This window comes from Phocoena sinus, chromosome 19 (assembly GCF_008692025.1).
Source record: "Phocoena sinus isolate mPhoSin1 chromosome 19, mPhoSin1.pri, whole genome shotgun sequence".
Classification (NCBI taxonomy): domain Eukaryota; kingdom Metazoa; phylum Chordata; class Mammalia; order Artiodactyla; family Phocoenidae; genus Phocoena; species Phocoena sinus.
The window spans coordinates 22,908,414-22,929,769 of NC_045781.1; the positions used below are offsets into that span (position 1 = coordinate 22,908,414).

The 21,356-nt window shown below is 36.3% G+C and overlaps 1 protein-coding gene across 4 annotated transcripts in view; it reads right to left on the reverse strand.

Moving 5' to 3' along the window:
- Positions 1 to 21,356, reverse strand: part of ITFG1 (integrin alpha FG-GAP repeat containing 1) — a 249,392-nt gene that overhangs the window by 110,800 nt on the left and 117,236 nt on the right. For all 4 annotated transcript variants that reach the window (XM_032614034.1, XM_032614035.1, XM_032614036.1 and 1 more), the window contains exons 9-10: positions 12,245 to 12,339; positions 9,842 to 10,014 (exon numbers count right to left, since the gene is read on the reverse strand). In XM_032614034.1, the coding sequence (XP_032469925.1) occupies positions 9,842 to 10,014; positions 12,245 to 12,339 (268 nt within the window). The remainder of the gene's footprint in view (positions 1 to 9,841; positions 10,015 to 12,244; positions 12,340 to 21,356) is intronic.

The window sequence follows — 21,356 nt, forward strand, 5'->3', positions numbered from 1 at the left end:
CTGGAGAACCCTGAATAAATACAATGATGCTACACTGTTGGCTTTGACAATGGAGGTTGGCAGCCTTGAGAAGTCAGAAAAGGCAAGGGAAGAGATTTTTAGCTACAGCCTCCAGAAAGAACCAGCACTGCTAGTACTTTGATTTTAGCCCAGTGAAACTGATTTCAGACTTTTGACCTCCAGAATTGTGACAGAATAAATTTGTGTTTTTATGAGATACTATGTCTGTGGTAATACACAGTTCACTGTCATTCTTGATACTCTTCTACAATATTGTACTAGTCACCACTTGAAGCTTGAATAAATAAAATGTGGTATATCCATACTTGGAGGATTATTTAGTAAAACGAGGTATTTATACATGCTACCTCACAGGTAAACCTTGAAAACACTATGTTAAGTGAAAGAAATCAGTCATTAAGGACCAAAAATTATATAATTCCAATTATCTATAAAAATATAGATCTTGCTACCACAGACCTATTATATTTTTTGTTTTGTTTCTTTTAATTCATGTGTAACAACATTGAAAATAGTGACCCATTGTAGCATTTAATCTCTCAGCTTTAGGGAGAAAAGGCTGCAAACTGAGTATCAGGAAAGACGGGATATTTTAAGTCACTTACTGAAATCAACAGAAGAAAACTTTTTGCTGATACCTTTTAATTTTCCTTTTTCATTTTCCTTTGGAAGCTGTTGCGGTACAAAATTAACAGGAATAAAATAGCCATCAGTCCTTTCTCTGACAATCTGTGTGGTCTATTAGTGGTAGGAGATCACTTAGCTGTCATAGGTCTTTTGGAACTAAAGTTGACATTCATGTTGTTGACAGTGTAGTTTAAATGTTTCTTAATAAGGTAAGCTTTGGAGGGAAGGAGAAGGAATAGTATTTCATTTAATCACACAAGAAACTTGCAGGTAGGTATATTCATCCTTATTTTACAGATTTATAGATATATAGACAGGCTAAATACCTTGCTGTAGGAAACAGAGCTACTAAGTGGCAGCACTGGCATTTGAACTGAAGACTAAAGTCTATGTTCTCTCTTTTTTTTTTGCTATCCTAAGCTGCACTTAAAAATAAACTTTTCTTTTAACCTCATGTGATATACAATGTAGTGGAAGAAACATGTGTTTTGCAATGCACCCTAAAAAATACCTTTTGGGATAAATGCTGTCAAAAATTGAAAAAAAAAGGCCATCAGCATTATGGTGGATTGAGATGCTCCCTTTGTTCTACCCTTCAACTTAAAACCAGTAAAACATCCACAATTCAACAAAGGTGCCTCTGCCCAACACACCAGGACTCCAGAGAATTCCGCACATCTGTACATCTAAAGGTGGGTGGACTAGGACACAGAGGAGGTGAGAAAGGGGGACAGTGAAGGCAGGAGCTACAACCCTAGTGCCCTGGACCCCTGGCCGCAGCAGCTGAGCCCACAGCCCCAGAAAACTCAGTAGCAGCAGGGGAGGTAGCACATATGACTCTGGCCTGGCCTCCTGGCTACTGTGGTGCCAGCACCCAGAGGTAACTGGGCAGCAGTGGCAAAAGGTCTAGGATCCTGTCCTTCCAGCTGCAGAAGTGCCCACGACTCTGGCCCCCCCACCCCCTGCCTGCAGGGCTGGCGCTCATGAACCAGAAAACAATGGACACAGAAGGGATGCCCATGACCCTGGCTCCCTCCTACCCTTTCCCTCTCCCTGTGGTGATGGAGCTCATGACTCAGGAGATCCCAGACAACACAGAGGCAAAAAAGCACCCACCACGTATGGAATATATAAAAAACAAACAAAAGACCCAAATAAATGGTCAAACCAAACCAAACAAAAATGTAGCTACAAAGAATAGAGTAGTGGTTACCAAAGGGGAAGGAGCGAGGAGGGAGGAAGGTGACATGGGTAAAGGGGATCAAGTGTATGGTGACAAATGGAAACTAAATTTTTGGTAATGAGTACACTGTAGTATACACAGAAACAGAAATTTAATGTTGTACACAAGAACCTTGTACAATGTTATAAACCAATGGTACCTCAATAAAAAAAAATTGAAAAAGAAAACTCACCTGTGTTTTATTTCTCTTTTCATTAATATAACTGATTGCAAGTACATCTATAACAGAGAGGTCTGAATCTAAGTTTTACCCTATTCATGGAGAGGCATTTTCAATTCTGTCAGCCTGGGAAATTGATTCCATATTCCCAGTTTCTACCACCAGTAGTTTAATTTATACAGCTGGTAAGAATTACAAAAACTGAAGTTCAAAATCTTCCATGTTACTGCTCTTCTGAAGGAACTCTGTTACTGCTACTTAGAGGTGATAAAACTTTGTGGCTATTATTCTGGGAAGGAAGGATTAAAATGAAATAAAATGGATTAAGTATATATTCCAGAATGCTTTTTCCTGTTCCAGAACCTCTCCACCAATTATAAAAGTTAACTGTATATGTTGATGATTCAAAAGTTAAAAAGCTAACTTTGCTTTATATTAGTATAATTTTATGTAAAGTCAAAGTTAGCAAGGTACTCATCAATTATATAGACAATGCTTATTGGAATTTATCTTGGTGGCCATAGCGTATAAAGTAATGAAATTTATCAACATAGTTCGTCTGGAAAGACTAGCATACACTCATATAAACTTAGAATCCTATTCTCTGCAAATTAGCAGGTAGGCTGGAGGAAAATAAAGAAATTTTCAGACCTGCAAGGTCTTAGAGAAAGAGGCTGCAGACTCTCCCTGATAGAATTACTTGACTCTACCCAGAAAAATAATAGATGAATCAAAGAATGAATGGAAGACAGGAGTGTTCAATGGTGATCAAAGCAACTAGTAAACTTTGTAGCCAAATGTAAATAACTGCCACAACAAAATGTGAAAATAAATACATAAATAGATAAATCCTAGATGATATCAACATGGTGATGATATCACTGAATGAGGTCGGGCTGGGTAGGGGAAAGAGAATTTTAACGTATGCTAAAAATCTTGTCTTAAGGACTGTTTTGTCTCTAGTAGTTCACTAAAAAAATGAAGTTTAAATATATGTACTAAACATTTAACTGTAACAACTACAACAGAAATGAAATTTATGATATACAAACTATCTTAGGAACTACAAAAGGAAGAAAAATTTGAATGATCAAACAGAAGGCAGAAAAATGAGAAAAAAATGATGAATACAAACATAAAATGGTAAGAGGAAATCAAAGCATGTGTGACCACATAATAATATTACTAATAATTAAAATAACAGTAGACACTACATAGAACTTATACTGTGCCATGCAGTGTTGTGAGTCCTTGTTGCATTGCTGTCTTAGGGTTTGAGTCTATAATTTTATTGTTCATTCTTAAGGTTATTGCATTGCAAATTCCTATCAAAATATGTACCTATCAAAATGTGTGGTTTGAAGTCAAGTACTTAGAAAAGAGTCTTAAAAACATTTATTAGAAACTAAGAAAATGGGAAAATTCTATTAAGTATTCAATGAAATAAAAACAAAAACAAAAATAAATCTAAAAAAAGCAAAAAAGGGAAGGAGTTAAATACAGAATTAGAAATAAAATATTTGTGAAAAATCCATCTTATTGAAAATAAAAGTAATTTTTAAAACAAATATAACAACAAAAACACAGACATTAATGCAATAATAAAACAGACCAGCCCTAAGGCTGATGAATTAAATACAAAAGGCAAATAACATTACAAACACCTATGGATTCAAAGGAAATGTGAAAATTACAGAAGAATGCAACATCATGCCAATAAACTCAGAGTGCGGGAGTGATTATTAATAGATTGATTAAAATTGATTGCTAATAGAGTAAATAATATTTAATATACATCCTTTTAGAATTAACAGAGACTGTCAGTGTTTTAACTTACCATCTACATAATTTTTTCCCTCACAACTAATTAGTGGATCCTTTTTCATTTTAGTATAGGGATTCGTTAGGGCAGAATAGGCAACCATATTGTAGAGAAAACATGAGCTTTACAAATTCCAACTACTGAAGCTGAAGTTGGTTTGTGAGTAAAGGTTAGTCAACATAGCAGTATGAGTTCTTCCATGATGAAACAGTATGAGTTCTTCAATGATGAGTCATCCAGGATAAGATTTCAAACGCATTTTATCATTTTTTACTCTGCAACATCATACTGGGCTAATTTAGTATTCTCCCTCATTTGAGGTATAGAAGCTACTGAATAAGACAGTACAATCAGAAAAAGTTTAAAATGAAAGTAAAGCCTGATTAAGATACTCTATATTGTAAAAACTGATTTTAAAAATCACATATTGATGTTGAGCATTCTTTCATGTGTTTGTTGGCAATCTGTATATCTTCTTTGGAGAAATGTAAATCAAAACTACAATGAGATATCATCTCACACCAGTCAGAATGGCCATCATCAAAAAATCTAGAAACAATAAATGCTGGAGAGGGTGTGGAGAAAAGGGAACCCTCTTGCACTCTTGGTGGGAATGTAAATTGATACAGCCACTATGGAGAACAGTATGGAGGTTCCTTAAAAAACTAAAAATAGAACTACCATATGACCCAGCAATCCCACTACTGGGCATATACCCTGAGAAAACCATAATTCAAAAAGAGTCATGTACCAAAATGTTCATTGCAGCTCTATTTACAATAGCCCGTAGATGGAAACAACCTAAGTGTCCATCATCAGATGAATGGATAAAGATGTGGCACATATATACAATGGAATATTACTCAGCCATAAAAAGAAACGAAATTGAGCTATTTGTAATGAGGTGGATGGACCCAGAGTCTGTCATACAGAGTGAAGTAAGTCAGAAAGAGAGAGACAAATACCATATGCTAACACATATATATGGAATTGAAGAAAAAAAAATGTCATGAAGAACCTAGGGGTAAGACAGGAATAAAGACACAGACCTACTAGAGAACAGACTTGAGGATGTGGGGAGGGGGAAGGGTGAGCTGTGACAAAGCGAGAGAGAGGCATGGACATATATACACTACCAAACGTAAGGTAGATAGCTAGTGGGAAGCAGCCGCATAGCACAGGGAGATCAGCTCGGTGCTTTGTGACCGCCTGGAGGGGTGGGATAGGGAGGGTGGGAGGGAGGGAGACGCAAGAGGGAAGAGATATGGGAACATATGTATAACTGATTCACTTTGCTATAAAGCAGAAACTAACACACCATTGTAAAGCAATTATACTCCAATAAAGATGTAAAAAAAAAAAAATCACATACTGAAAGCTTCTGGAGACTTTATAAAAATCTGCTTAGGAGGAAGTAATACATACCCAGAAGTGATGTGAATATGATTCTTGAATTCAGTACCCTTATTAATTTTGAAAAACAAACATTTTACAAAAACCTTACTCTACCCCTATGTATAATTCTATAAAATACCCTAAACAAAAATATTCTTCAGTCTTCAATAAGCTGTGAATGCAGATAACTTCCCTACCCAGAGTTATTACTCATTAACTAAGGATTAGTTAAAGATTTAGAGCATAAGACTTAGCGATGTAGGTTGTAATGTCAGAAACAGGCTATTCTCCCCAGTAACATTTGAACAGATGGAAATTATGTGACATAGCCTACCAAGATGTATTTTGCAAACTACCACTAAACATTCCCCGGCAGAATAGGCATGGAATGTTTTTTCTTTTATTGTAAATTAGGAAGTCTGTTATATTCTCACATTCATGGAAATGGTGATTAACTTCATTTAAAAAAGATTATGGTGAATCATTTGAAGTATAAAACATAAAATTAGTAAGATATTTGATCTAATTTAAAATGATATGAAACCCTTTGTTACAGTTCATAATAAAAATGAAAAACAACAGTGGCTTGAAATGTACAAGTAGATACAGGCATCTGTACTATCAATCTCTTTGCCCACTAAAGCAGAACATCTGAAATATAATGTAACCCGTCCTTGGTGACTCAGGGTATCAGTGTGAACCTAAATTATTTTATAAAGCTGAGGGTGAAGATGAAAATGCAAATTATACTGAATGGGTAATTAGCTAATAGCTGCAAAAGTCCCCAGTAATTCTTTTTTGACAAAGTTCCAGATCCCGACTTGCTTCTGGTCATCTTCCATCGTTTCATATTGGTAGCCTGAATGTATACCACCAACACATCCAAATTATACCTCTGGTTTCCAAATTACTAACATAAGAGGCCACGTGCTTGCATATAATCAATCTCCTCTGACAGCAAGACTCAGAAAACTTATGGACTTTATTCATTTGTCTTTAGCTTGCTCCTTCTTTCTCTTGTCAGAGAGACTTTTACTATCTGCCCAAATCATCATTTCTAACCTCTGCTAAAAATGTGTTTTTTTGGTTATATACTACTTCCTTCTAAATTTTTTTCTTACAGGGAAAGAAAAAGGATTCAGATTCTGTGAACTTAGAGTGCTGACTGAAACTGTGTGATCCTGGACAAGCAGTCTGACTTATCTGAGACTGTTTCCATACTTACAAAGTAAAGATAATACCACCCCATAGAAATTACTGTGAAGCAATATGCATGATAATCACTTTATAAACTAAAGCCCTTTGCTTCCTGGCATTAACTGACAAGGATATTGCATTTGGCCATTTATTGATTTACTTGCCATTTAACAGATTTTGGGAGCTCTCACAGCTGATACTCAGAATCTGCTCCTTTGCTGCTAAAATCCTTTGTTTAAAAAAATTTTTTTTCTTTTAGTACTTTAGAGTTGGATTCTCTATAAATCCCTGCTGGAAGCGGAGGTTTTGCTTACAATTTCATCCACTTTCAATTTATTAATAACAATACAACTTTTCTTAACTATATTAACATTCTGATTAATATGCAATAGAACAAAGACTAAAAGTCACTCTCTTATATCTTCAGTTAAATGCTAAAAATAAGGAATAAATATGCACTGTATGCGCTTGACAAAATGATAAGTAAATCATTAACACAACTTCTAGACTACAGTACCAGTGTTAAACAAACACGCATTTATTCTGAGCAAATTACAATCTATGTTAGTTTTGAATTTTAAAAAATCATACAATATGGTTTAGAATATTAATTTAAATATGGTTTATCAAATTTTCCTATAGAAACCTAATAGTTACTCAAAATTAGTATTTAAGTTTACCTATGACATTAATATTTCTAGGGGAATATTTAGAGAAATGTTTTTTCTAACATATGCATAAAATAAAATTTCTAGTATACCACATATTGGGCAAAAATAAAATTAAACTTTTCATTTTTGTGTACTAGTTTTTCTAGTAACTGGCTAATTAAGAAATAATAGTGATTAGAAATCCATAAGGACAAGAGTTTAATTAGATAAATGGTTCTCAAATATTCTTTGTTATAATTTATCCTCCAGTTCCTTTTAAAAACGTTTTTCAGTTCTATACTAAAGACTTAGGACATAAAATATCTTTTCAGTGTTATTTTACACATGAAATTAAAAAATTATAAAAACAGAATTATTATTAGCTTAAGAGCACACTATTGGAATAATGTCATTCTAAGTGTGCCTTCTTTCAAAAAAATGAAAATTCAGACAATTAAGACAACATGACTACACACAGAAGATGACAGTAAACACAGGGCAACTGAGTAGTAATGGGACAGCCAAGGGAAGAAAACATGGCTTTCAGTCAGTGGTGGCACAGATGTAAAATGGCTGACCTCAGACTGTGTTATTTTGTTTAGAGTCACTTGCTGCCTCTATATATGTCACTAATAGAGATCTTTTTCATGTAACATGATTCTAAAGGTTAACTTTCAACAATTAGACTTTTAGCATAAAATAAAAAACAAACAGAAAGCCAAATAGCAACTCTCCTCTGAAAACAAAAAAACACAAGTTAACAAGCCACGGTTTCAGAACTTCTTTTCATGAAACACATACTGTGGATTTTATTCTTAACTGCGTAGTTAATCTCTACCTGATTTTCAAAACCTGAAGAAAAAAGGAGACAGAATTCTCCAGGTAGCAACCCTTGAAATTATAAACTGCAACCCTGTACTACTTCTTAGCAATACAGCAGTCTTGAAATCAGTTAAAAATTATAAAATGCTTTTCAACAAAAGTGAACAGTAGAAAAGGATCGTAAGGTACACTATGTCTTATTTTCCTTCTTCTATGTTTCAAAGAAAATATTATGCTGAATTTTCCTAGACAGACATCTCTCAAGTATAGGGCTATTTCTCATCTAGTGATTTAATGAACACTGAAATGCACTGAAATCTATCCTTCAATTCTCATCTATCCCAAAAGAACAAAAAAGAAACCCTGGGTTTTAAACAGTTGCTTTTATAAAAGCATCAAGAGTCTATGACTGTCTTTTACCTTATGTTTCCTATAGAGCCATAGTGTTTGTTCACTGCTGAATTAGCTGTTGATATCATCGTTATTACTGAATGGTAAAGGTAAGTTAAATATTTGATGGTTTGAAGAAGAATATGTTGATAAAGAACTTTTATGACAAAACTATAAATTGTATGTTTTTCTAAGAATAAGTAATCACACTTAAATGAATTTAAGATGTAATTTCTTATTCTTCTGAATAGGGTAAATGTTCAAATTAAAGCAATTTTTACATTTCTTTGTTTTTACGTGCCACTTTAAAAGGAATAAAAATCACATTCAACTCAGCAGTTTCTTTTGGTTACATAAGATCTGTTTCACACATATAAGTTATGAGTGTATATACTACTCTCTGTTAAGGATCATGATGCTCACATCCCTAGAAAGTTTTGTAAACACAACTCAGAGTGATTATAATTTCAAATCAAGGTCCTTAGAAAAGTTTAAGTACAGACATTTTATAATTTCTATAAATATTTAGGGACAGTCACTAATAATGTGTGGTTTTCTAAAAATCACATTTCTAGATAACACTGTTTGATGTTAAAATCAACAATAGTCTGATTTTTTTTCCAGGAAAGTTATATTGCATCATGAGCCTGGTAGTAAATGTGGAGCTGAATCACCACTAATTCCAGAGCCAACAAATGAATTAATGCTCAGAAGAAAAATTATGGATAGATACGATGTACGAGGCAAGAAAGAATAAGGGGCAAGAAATACAACTAATTGTAATATGAAGAATATAATAAAGCATTAAAATTTGGAAAGAGTCATATTTATGGAATCTGTCAAGATCAGGGTAATTGTGAATTTAACTATATTGGTTTAGCTACTGGTACCTCTATCTAAGGAAAAAAAAGTAGCAACAACATTCAAAATCATTGATAATGCAATAAATATACTCAGAAATTTTGTATTTACAAATATTATCAATTGTCATGTCGAAATTCTCAACACCATTACAAAACAAGCAACAGTAAGGCAACATTCACTGATAGTAAAGTCAGCATGTGCTAAGTATCTTGCCAATTGCCTCATTTTTAATTTTTACCTCATGTAATTTCCACTACAACTCCATGACAGAGGTGCAGTTACTACTCTCAGTTTACAGATGGGGAGTTTAGGCAATCTGCTCAAGGTCACACAGGTGCTAAGTGGCTGGACTGAGAGCGAAGCCTAGGCTCAACTCTTAACCTCCATGGTCTTCAGACTCAAAATGTAACTGAGTCATTTACTTATAAAAATTTTGACCTTTTAAAGATCAAGTTTTGTTGAATGAAAAATAAGCCTTTTATTGTTCTATAAAACAGAAAAAGAACAGGTATTCTAAGCAGCTGGGAGAAGTTCAGAGCTCACAGTGTTCCTTATTTAAGGAACTGTACCATATTTAGGTGTTATTCAGCTACAAAGTATCACAGTGAAAATATTTCACAACAATTTCTCATTTGACTTCATTTCCATACCTTCCAGATGTATTCTTCAGTATGGCAAGAGCATCTGGATAACCATCCATGTTGTAGTCTCCAATATGAAGGGTAATTGGAATTGGTATTTCAGTTGGTCGTTGTTCATGCACAAATGGCACAAAACCCCAGAGTGTGCCCTTATTGCTAAAATCCTGTAGGACAGGAACCCACTGTGGATTAAGAGAAAAAAAATCAGATTTTATAGTTATTTTAGAAAAAAATTCACCATTTGTAAAACAAATGATCCACGAAAAGTCCTCAAGGTAAGCATCACCTTATTTAAGTTCTTTATCACTACAAAATGGTAGGGTACTATAATTTACTTTGATAAACAGGTAACTTACACTTTGGAAAAAAATCATCTCCTTTAAAATTTATCACTAGTCATCTTTCCTTGAACTAGCTCACAGAGCCTTAGAAGGTTTTTCACAGAACCACAAAATCTTAAGATTGAACTGATGTTGATAATCATATACTTGAATTGCCATTTTAAAATGTGTTGTGTGGAAATACAACCTCAAATGAATATTTAAAAAATTATAATATCATGTAATACTGATGTCCTTTCGGAGGACCAGCTCAGGAAGAATTAGAACATGACAGTCTCCCTTGTTCTCTTGCTTTGCCTCCTATACATGATGACGACTTTAGTCATCATTCTCAGAGCCAAGCAGCTCTGAGGCTTACCAAACAACACTAGCCCTGACAAGCTCCACCTGCCCCAGAGAATGAGCTCTGTCACCAAAAGAGCTGGAAGCTACATTTTAAATAAATTCTTTATCTCTATATTGATTATAATGAGAACACAGAGAACAGGATCATTTCAAAATGAGCTTTTGGAAATCCCTTTTTCTTGTGAATTCCCCAATCTTTACTTTTAATAACCTAATGCAAACTAAAAATCTGAAGAGTGGAAATAATCACATTAAAATTATAGATGTGCCCATAATTAGCTAAGAGCACGGATACTGGCATATAACCTGGAGATGTCCAAACAGAAGCAGGTGCAGCTGGCTTGAAATGACAGGAGGCCAAACATGCCTACAGATGTTTTTGTCCTTATAAGCAGGTGACTCATATATATAGCTCTAAGCCAGACTACATAAAAAATGGCCTCTTGAAAAAGGTTTAGGACATAAGATATCCCAAACATTTTCTATGTTATCCAAAGAAAGCATAGTTTGCCAAGGAAAAAGCAAAAAAAGTGGCTTAACTACAAAGACAAATTTACAGAAAACGAGCTGTTTTAAAAAACTGGTCTGCATCTTTAATAAAATTTTCAATCTTTCTTAAAGCAAAAGAGTATTATATAGCATCAAAATGTTTTAATGTTTCATGTGACTCTGAAAAAAATTGCTGGTCTTGTTTTGGAAGAGGATGAGAAATTTCACAAAATGCCAAGTTTTCACAAGTTTCTGAAGAGGTTGACAGTTTATTAATGAGGATAAAGTATTTCTGTTAAGGTAAATGTATTAAGGTCTAAGAAGTAAAATATTTTTCATTAATGTGACGTTCTTAACAGTCAAAAAGGAACTGTGACATTTATCTGCCCAGAGAGAACTGTGTAATTTGAAAATATTCTTACAGTAGTCTGTCACTTGAAGATAGGCTAATAATTACTAGGTTTACTTACAGCTATGAACCAACGATGAAGTGTTACTTGACCTAATATTTTCAATGATTCAAAACTTTAAAAAAGTTCAAGGTAATAAAGGTTATGGGTGTAAGAGTTAAATGCTTTTAGAATGCTGACTGGAGGAAGATTTGTTTTCTTTAGTGTCTTAGTATAAAAAGTGATACTTCCTACCCATAAGGGCTAAAAAAATCAAAATGTAATTCTATCATTTATTACCCTCAAACAGAAAATATAACTCATTAATTCTACTACTATATTACTGGTTTCCATTCAGGTGCTGTCAATATGGAAAAAATCTCAATGTCATAACCTATCATTCCCACATTAACCCTCTGCTGTGATTAACAGATTCTAAATTATTTACCTACAAGCTACAGGTATAAAGTTGGCACGAGAGAATGAAACAGATTTAGATATCACAAATAAAAACAAGATTAGCCTTGAAAATAGGTATGATGTTCTTCTACATAACCCTTTATTATAGCTATAGTGTGTCTTACCATATTCCCAGCATATAAAAGGCTAACAGATCATTTAATTACAGGATCAAGAGTGGGTTCTCTTAACCAGAAATGATTATGCCACTACTTTTTTTCTCAATACACCAATAAAAATAGATTTAAATGCATTTCATTAAGTTAAAATAAGGAAGTAAATTTATTTTTGGTTTTTCTCTTTTCTGATTCTTCAGATACTTCTTCTAACCTCTGAAATTTTTTTCCAAGAACATAACTCTATTTACATTAAGAAACAAGTAGATATACCTGCTTTGTTCTGGATCTTGCTAAGTAAATGGTACTTTTCTGGCAGTTTTTATCTTCACAGCCTGGCAATAAGTGATCCATGTTTCCATCTCCATCTGAAAAAAGAAACAGCCACAAAATAGTGTTCTTGTATGGCAGATTAAATTTCCTATTTGTTTAAACTCTGCATCAATCTAGATAAACTGAGGAATCTGATGCATGGCTTTGGAGTGAATGTGATTCAATTAAAAAAATTATTCTGGCCCTTACTATTACCTGGACCATGTCTTGTTTTAAATTGCTCACTCTTCTGTGGTTATTTATCCAATGGTGGAAAAACTCCTCATTTCAGGCTTTGATGTTAAAATTATCAATTAAAAAAATGTAGCTTTTGACCTATTTACATAATTATCATCACTGCCACAGGAGAAAAATAAGCATGCAATAGTAACCCATTATTATGTGGCTTATTTTAAATGTCTTTACAGATAATTTATCTTTACACATACTTTTAAGTCTCTTTTATACAGCATAAACGTCAATTCAAGAGTTATAAAGCTTTCAGCAACTTAGATTCTAAAAAGCACCAATACATTTTTATCAATAAAGAGGCAAATGAAGGGAATACAGATGTCGTTTCCAACTGACTGGTTTTTAAACAGCTGCACAATGTTCTGCAAAGACTTCTAGAGATGAGGTTACTGATGAACTTGGAGTCATTTCCTCTAGTGCTCCTTCCTATCTACTGTCCCCTACCTGATGAAGTTTACAGATTTTGATGTCCCAGAGCTAAAGCTCTATGGGGACATTCACACAATGGAGTAGTCATGAAGCTTTTAAATTTAGGGTCTAATTTTGTGTTGCTTTAATCACTGATTTATTTGCAATGGCTTAATGTTATCATTTAATATGTGCCTGAGGTAGTACCTTCACTTGGAAGGATATATAAGGTTTAACAATAAAAAAAGTCCTTCTAGGTTTAAATATTAAGAGAGATATATAACTATAACAAGCCTATCAAGTCTCCAATAATGTATGCACAAAGAAAAAAAAAATTTCAGGCTGTGTGGGATGAAAATCTAGCCAATGGAAGGTGACCTCAGCATGGAAAAGTAAAAGGCATAGCACAGTGAAAAATGAATTTCTTTCATTTAATTTCATAGTTTAATTACTTATGATCCTCACGGTTAATATTCTTTGTGATGACGAACGCTTAGTTAGAGGAGTATAACATTAAATAAAATAGTTGAATTAATAATGGAGAGTACAGAGAATACATGTAATATGACAGTATATACATTTGGACTACTGTGAAAAGTTGAGAGAGAGAGAAACAGTAACTCTAGGCAGGAATACTTGGAAAGGAGAAGGCTTTCCAAGGGCATAAACATATATCATAGTTTAAAAAAAAAAAAAGGAGCTAGCCAAGAGAGAATTAAATGCAAAGTGTGATTTATAAACAGACTCTAGTAATATCATAGACTTCATTAAAAGCCAAACCATTTTACTGCAATTAATGTGGGACTAATCAGAAGAGCAATTACTAAGTCTCTGCCCTTCATTTTTACCCCAATGGCAAAATACTCAGATTAGATTTTGATGTACACTTTTCTTTTTTCCTAGTTTATCTTTCTTCCGAGTAGTTTCCTATTTCCCACAATTATTTTGACCATGACTTGGCTGATATTTAATGCTGGCAAATAACCTTCTGTTAAACATATAACTAACTCACGTCACAACATCATAATCATGCCTTTTAGTAGGAATTATCAGTAATATTTTATAGATATGGTCACAGAAATCTAGAACTCTATCAGAGAATGTGCTCCTTGTGCTGACTCTAAGTGCTATTTTCTTGATGTTTAGGGTAAGTGGCAGAAAAGCTTTCTGAGAGCCCCACTTCACACGCAAAGGAAATTTTCTCTTAAAGGCAACAAACTTTTAAATCTTACATGTTACACTTTTCTGCATGTTTTTTAAAAAAACTTTTTATTTGTAAATAAACTTAAAATTGCAATAATAAACATAGTAAAAGAATTCCTGTAAACACTTTAACCAGATTGACCTATTAACAATTTACCCCATTTATTTGATCTGTGAAATCAGTTTTTTTCTGAACCATAATTATATACATTATAGCCCTTTACCCCTAAATACTTGAGTGTGTATTTCCTAGGAATAGAAATATTCTCTTAACCACAGTACAACTATCAATTCACACAGATACTTTTATCTATTGTACTATATTCTAATTTTGTCCATTGACGTAATAATGTCATTTGTAGCATTTTTGCCCCTCTAACACAGGATCCAGTCTAGGAGTAGGAATTACATGCAGTCGTTATTTTTAGCCTTCTTTAATCTAGAATATTTTCTTTTTTTAAAAAAAATTTTTATAGGTTTTTTCTTTTAAATAAATTTACTTATTTATCTTTATTTTTGGCTGCATTGGGTCTTCGTTGCTGTGCGCAGGCTTTCTCTAGTTGCAGTGATTGGGGCTACTCTTAGTAGCAGTGTACGGGCTTCTCATTGCGGTGGCTTCTCTTGTTGTGGAGCACGGGCTCTAGGCGCGTGGGCTTCAGTAGTTGTGGCACGCAGCCTCAGCAGTTGTGGCTCATGGGCTCTAGAGAGCAGGATGAGCAGTTGTGGCACACGGGCTTAGTTGCTCTGTGGCATGTGGGATCTTCCCGGACCAGGGCTCGAACCGGTGGTCCCCTGCATTGGCAGGTGGAATCTTAACCACTGTGCCACCAGGGAAGTCCCTAGAATATTTTCATAGCCTTTGTCTTTTACAATCTGCGTATCTTTTTTTTTTTAACCTCGGCCTACAGGAATCTTTTACTTTTCCAATAAGTTATTATACCTACAGAAGGAAGTAGTTTCAGAAAAATCAGTTTCACATGAGCCAGAGGCACAAGGCTAGGAACTAGTAATAAGCAAATTCTCTGAAAAACAATGAGACTAAGAGGAATGTCATGCTGACAGAGGTACCAGTCTGTGAACTTGGCACACATTCCTTAAAGAAGTCCCAGGAATTATTAACTTTGGACTGCCTTCTCCTCAGGACTTCAGCCCATTATATATCTCGAGTTTTCTTAAAGGCTAAAATTCCTTCTCAAAGGCTCAACAGAAACTGTGACAGAAGGAATGGCACGTTAACTCATTTCATAAAATGCAGTATAAAATTTGGCCTTTTGAATGGCGGACCAGTAGAGACTAAAGTACACACTAAACACATGTTAATTTCCATCTAATGTTAACCTTAGCCAAATTTCAAAAGAAATTCTCTTCTAAAACAGATAATTTTAATGAGCTAGATTTAATGAGTCAAACTGATTTTCTGAAAAGTTTTAATTTTAAAATCAAGAGAACACTAAAGTAAAGTCTTCATAAAAATGGATTATAATGAATTTTGGTATAATAATTTTTCTGTTTTTAATTAAGCAGAGGACAAAGAAGAAGATATACATGAGAAAGGGTCACATTTATATTATGTTTCCTCTTAAACATTCATAACATTTTCAGTCTCATGAAATTAAATGACCTGTGGTATTGCTTAAGCAAATTACAGCTCATTGTTCTGGCCCCAGATTACCCATCAACTCTGTAAACCACAATTTCTCTAATGCAGTGATTCTCAAAGTGTGGTTCCCAGTCCCACAGCCTCAGCATCACCTGGATGCTGGGAACTTGTTAGAAATGTCGATTCTTATGCCTCTGTCCAGATCTAATGAATCAGAACCTCTAAGGGTAGGGCACAGCAATGCATATTTTCATAAGCCCTCTGGTTGAAGCCCCCTGGTTGAAACGCTGGTCTTCCACTGACACCAGGGGGTGCTACACGTACCCTATTTCTGTCTTAATCATGCACCTCCATTAACGACAAACTTCATTTGCTAATCAAATTCTACTATTCATTTAGGACTCAGTATGTATCTTGCTCCAGCCTCTTGAGACTAAATCCAAGTCACCTTTTGCAAATTTTTGTACCTCTTGGGCAGGTCAACTCATTATGGCAGTGAAACAAGTACTACTACATAAAATAATTGTTTTTGGTGAACGTCTTGCCACTCCATGAGAGTGTATGGAGATTTTAATGTAATGGTAAGAAGGTAGGACTAAGATCAGTTAGATTTAGATTTTTAACCTGGCTTAACTCCTAATAAGTAATTAGACATGTACTTTTGGGAAAAAAAATACTGAAAAATATTTTAAAAATATTAGGATTTGGGGAACAGGTACTTCTGTATTTTTTAGGACTGCTCAAGAAGTATTCAGGTTTTCAGAAATGTCTTTTTCCTACTCTTGTCCCCAGCTCCCCTACACAGTGGCAACCACCATAGCAGTTTTTCTTGTGTATCCTTCACCACACAGGCTATGCATACACATATACTATATACAATTTTGTACAATTGTAGTGTACACTACACACTTTTTGGTACCTTCAGCTTTTGATTTAATATATCTTTGAGAGCATTCCACAGTGATAAATTTATATCTGCCTCATATATAGTATACAGTATTACATTTTATGGGTATATCTCAATATAGCCAATTCTCTACTGATGTACAAACACTGAGTTGTTTCCAATCTTCTGGTAATCAAAAAAATCCAACAATGAATAACTTTGCACATATAATATCTCATATTTGAGAGATTATAGTATAAATTCCTAAAATGGAAATTACTGATTCAGTGATTGTATGTAATTAAAATTTTTATTTTAATCTCCATAGAGGAGCAGTTTTCAAACTAGTCTCAAGAATCCTTTATACTCTTAAAGACTGAGGACCCCAAAAAGCTTTGTTTATGTGGGTAATATCTGTGGGTATTTCTATGGGTATTAACTTGAAATTAAGACTAAGAAATATTTATATATTTAAGTGAAAATACAAACCATAAATATATCACATATAAAGATAACTAATATTTTCATGAAAAATAACTGTTTTCCAAAACAAAGACGTTTTGTGAGAAGAATGGGATTATCTGGCCTAGCACAGAAAACCTGGAATTTCATACTGCTTTTGTATTCAATCTGTTGTTTTGGTTGACAAATATGAAAATATGTAGTTGGAGGAAGTATTTTAACAGCCTTTTCAGGTAACTCTAATATTCTTCCATGCTACGATCAAAACTCAACAAGTGACAATTTCTTAAAAATTTCTTGCAGAGCCAGAACATAGGATGTGTGTTGGGGAGGGCGTCTGGTTTCTATTTCTCTGTTTGTTTACATGTAAAATTACATCTGCGGGGGGGGACCTTGAAGATGGCGGAAGAGTAAGACGCGGAGATCGCCTTCCTCCCCACGGATACACCAGAAATACATCCACACGTGGAACAACTCCTACAGAACTCCTACTGAAGGCTGGCAGAAGACCTCAGACCTCCCAAAAGGCAAGAAACTCCCCACGTAACTGGGTAGGGCAAAAGAAAAAACAGAGACAAAAGAATAAGGACGGCACCTGCACCAGTGGGAGGGAGCTGTGAAGGAGGAAAAGTTTCCACACACTAGGAAGCCCCTCCGCGGGCGGAGACTGCGGGAGGCGGAGGGGGGAGTTTCGGGACCGCGGAGTGGTGCACAGCGACGGGTGCGGAGGGCAAAGCGGGGAGATTCCTGCACAGACGATCGGTGCTGACCGGCACTCACCAGCCCGAGTGGCTTGTCTGCTCACCCGCCGGGGCGGGCGGGGCTGCGAGCTGAGGCTCGGGTTTTGGTTTTGGACGGAGCTCAGGGAGAAGACTGGGGTTGGCGGCTTGAACATAGCCTGAAGGGGTTGGTGCGCCACGACTGGCCGGGAGGGAGTTCGGGGAAAAGCCTGCACCGGCCGAAGAGGCAAGAGACTTTTTCTTCCCTCTGTGTTTCCTGGTGCGCGAGGAGAGGGGTTTAAGAGCGCTGCTTAAAGGAACTCCAGAGACGGGCGCGAGCCGCGGCTAAAAGCGCGAACCCCAGAGACGGGCGCGAGCCGCGGCTAAAACCGCGGACCCCAGAGACGGGCGGGAGACGCTAAGGCTGCTGCTGCCGCCACCAAGGGGCCTGTGTGCGAGCACAGGTCACTCTCCACACCCCTCTTCCGCGGAGCCTGTGCAGCCCGCCACTGCCAGGTTCCCGGGATCCAGGGACAACTTCCCCGGGAGTACGCACGGCGGGTCTCAGGCTGGTGCAACATCACGCCGGCCTCTGCCGCAACGTCACGCTGCCTCTGCAGCCGCAGGCCCGCCCCGCACGTAGTGCCCCTCCTACCCCCATCCCCCAACCCCCGGCCTGAGTGAGCCGGAGGCCCCGAATCAGCGGCTCCTTTAACCCCGTCCTGTCTGAGCGAAAAAACAGACGCCCTCCAGCGACCTACACGCAGAGACAGGGCCAAATCCAAAGCTGAGCTCCTGTGAGCTGTGAGAACAAAGAAGAGAAAGGGAAATCTCTCCCAGCAGCCACAGAAGCAGCGGATTAAAGCTCCACAATCAACTTGATATACCCTGCATCTGTGGAATACCTGAATAGACAAGGAATGATCCCAAATTGAAGAGGTGGAATTTAGGAGCGAGATCTATGATTTTTTTCCCTTTTCCTCTTTTTGTGAATGTGTACGTGTATGCTTCTGTGTGAGATCCTGTCTGTATACTCTTGCTTCCACCATTTGTCCTAGGGCTCTATCCGTCCATGACTTTTTTTTAAAAATTCTTTTTCTTAATAATTAAGTTTAATTGTAATAACTTTATTATACTTTACCTTCGTTCTTTCTTTCCTTCCTTCCTTCCCTCCTTTAGACAACGAATCACCCCAAATTGAGGAGGTGGTCTCAGGGAGCAGGATTTATGATTTTTCCCCCTTTACCTCTTTTTGTGAAGGTGTATGTGTATGCTTCTGTGTAAGATTTTTTCTGTATAGCTTTGCTTCCAACATTTGTCCTAAGGTTCTATCCGTCCCTTTTTTTTTTTTTTTTTTTCTAAATATTTTTTAATTCAATAACTATATTATACTTTATTTTATTTTTACTGTATCATCTTTCTTTCTGTCTTTTTTCCTTCTTTCCCTCCTTCCTTCCTTCCTCCCTCCCTCCCTTCCTCCCTCCTTTCTTTCCTTCTTTGCTTCTTTCTTCCTTCCTTCCTTTCCTCCTTTTCTTCTTTCTTTACTCATACTTCTACTAATTCTCCCTACTTTTTCTCCCTTTTATTCTGAGCTGTGTGGATGAAAGGCTCTTGGTGCTCCAGCCAGGAGTCAGGGCTCTGCCTCTGAGGTAGGAGAGCCAACTTCAGGACACTGGTCAACAAGAGACCTCCCAGCTCCACATAATATTAAACGGTGGAAATATCCCAGAGACCTCCATCTTAACACCAGCACCCAGCTTCACTCAACGACCAGCAAGCCACAGTGCTGGACAACCTATGCCAAACAACTAGCAAAACAGGAACACAACCCCACCCATTAGCAGAGAGGCTGCCTAAAATCATAATAAGGCCACAGACACCCCAAAACACACCACCAGACGTGAACCTGCCCACTAGAGAGACAAGATCCAGCCTCATCCAGCACAACACAGGCACTAGTCCCCTCCACCAGGAAGCCTACACAACCCACTGAAACAACCTTAGCCACTGGAGACAGACATCAAAAACAACGGGAACTACGAAAGTGCAGCCTGCAAAAAGGAGACCCCAAACACAGTAAGATAAGCAAAATGAGAAGACAGAAAAACACACAGCAGATGAAGGAGCAAGATAAAAACCCACCAGACCTAACAAATGAAGAGGAAATAGGCAATCTACCTGAAAAAGAATTCAGAATAATGATAGTAAGGATGATCCGAAATCTTGGAAGTAGAATGGACAAAATGCAAGAAACAGTTAACAAGGACCTACAAGAACTAAAGATGAAACAAGCAATGATGAACAATGCAATAAATGAAATTAAAATCACTCTAGATAGGATCAATAGCAGAATAACTGAGGCAGAAGAACGGATAAGTGACCTGGAAGATAAAGTAGTGGAAATAACTACTGCAGAGCAGAATAAAGAAAAAAGAATGAAAAGAACTGAGGACAGTCTCAGAGACCTCTGGGACAACATGAAACGCACCAACATTCGAATTATAGGGGTTCCAGAAGAAGAAGAAAGAAAGAAAGGGACTGAGAAAATATTTGAAGAGATTATAGTTGAAAACTTCCCTAATATGGGAAAGGAAATAGTTAATCAAGTCCAGGAAGCACAGAGGGTCCCATACAGGATAAATACAAGGAGAAACACGCCAAGACACATATTAATCAAACTGTCAAAAATTAAATACAAAGAAAGCATATTAAAAGCAGCAAGGGAAAAACAACAAATAACACACAAGGGAATCCCCATAAGGTTAACAGCTGATCTCTCAGCAGAAACCCTACAAGCCAGAAGGGAGTGGCAGGACATACTGAAAGTGATGAAGGAGAATAGCCTGCAACCAAGACTACTCTACCCAGCAAGGATCTCATTCACATTTGATGGAGAAATTAAAACCTTTACAGACAAGCAAAAGCTGAGAGAGTTCAGCACCACCAAACCAGCTTTACAACAAATGCTAAAGGAACTTCTCTAGACACGAAACACAAGAGAAGGAAATGACCTATAGTAGCGAACCCAAAACAATATGTAAAATGGAAATAGGAACATACATATCGATAATTACCTTAAATGTAAATGGACTAAATGCTCCCACCAAAAGACACAGATTGGCTGAATGGATACAAAAACAAGACCCTTATATATGCTGTCTACAAGAGACCCACTTCAGAACTAGAGACACATACAGACTGAAAGTAAGGGGATGGAAAAAGATATTCCATGCAAATGGAAACCAAAAGAAAGCTGGAGTAGCAATTCTCATATCAGACAAAATAGACTTTAAAATAAGGACTATTAAAAGGGACAAAGAAGGACACTACATAATGATCAAGGGATCGATCCAAGAAGAAGATATAACAATTGTAAATATTTATGCACCCAACATAGGAGCACCTCAATACATAAGGCAAATACTAACAACCATAAAAGGGGAGATCAACAGTAACACATTCATAGTAGGGGACTTTAACACCCCACTTTCACCCATGGACAGATCATCCAAAATGAAAATAAATAAGGAAACACAAGCTTTA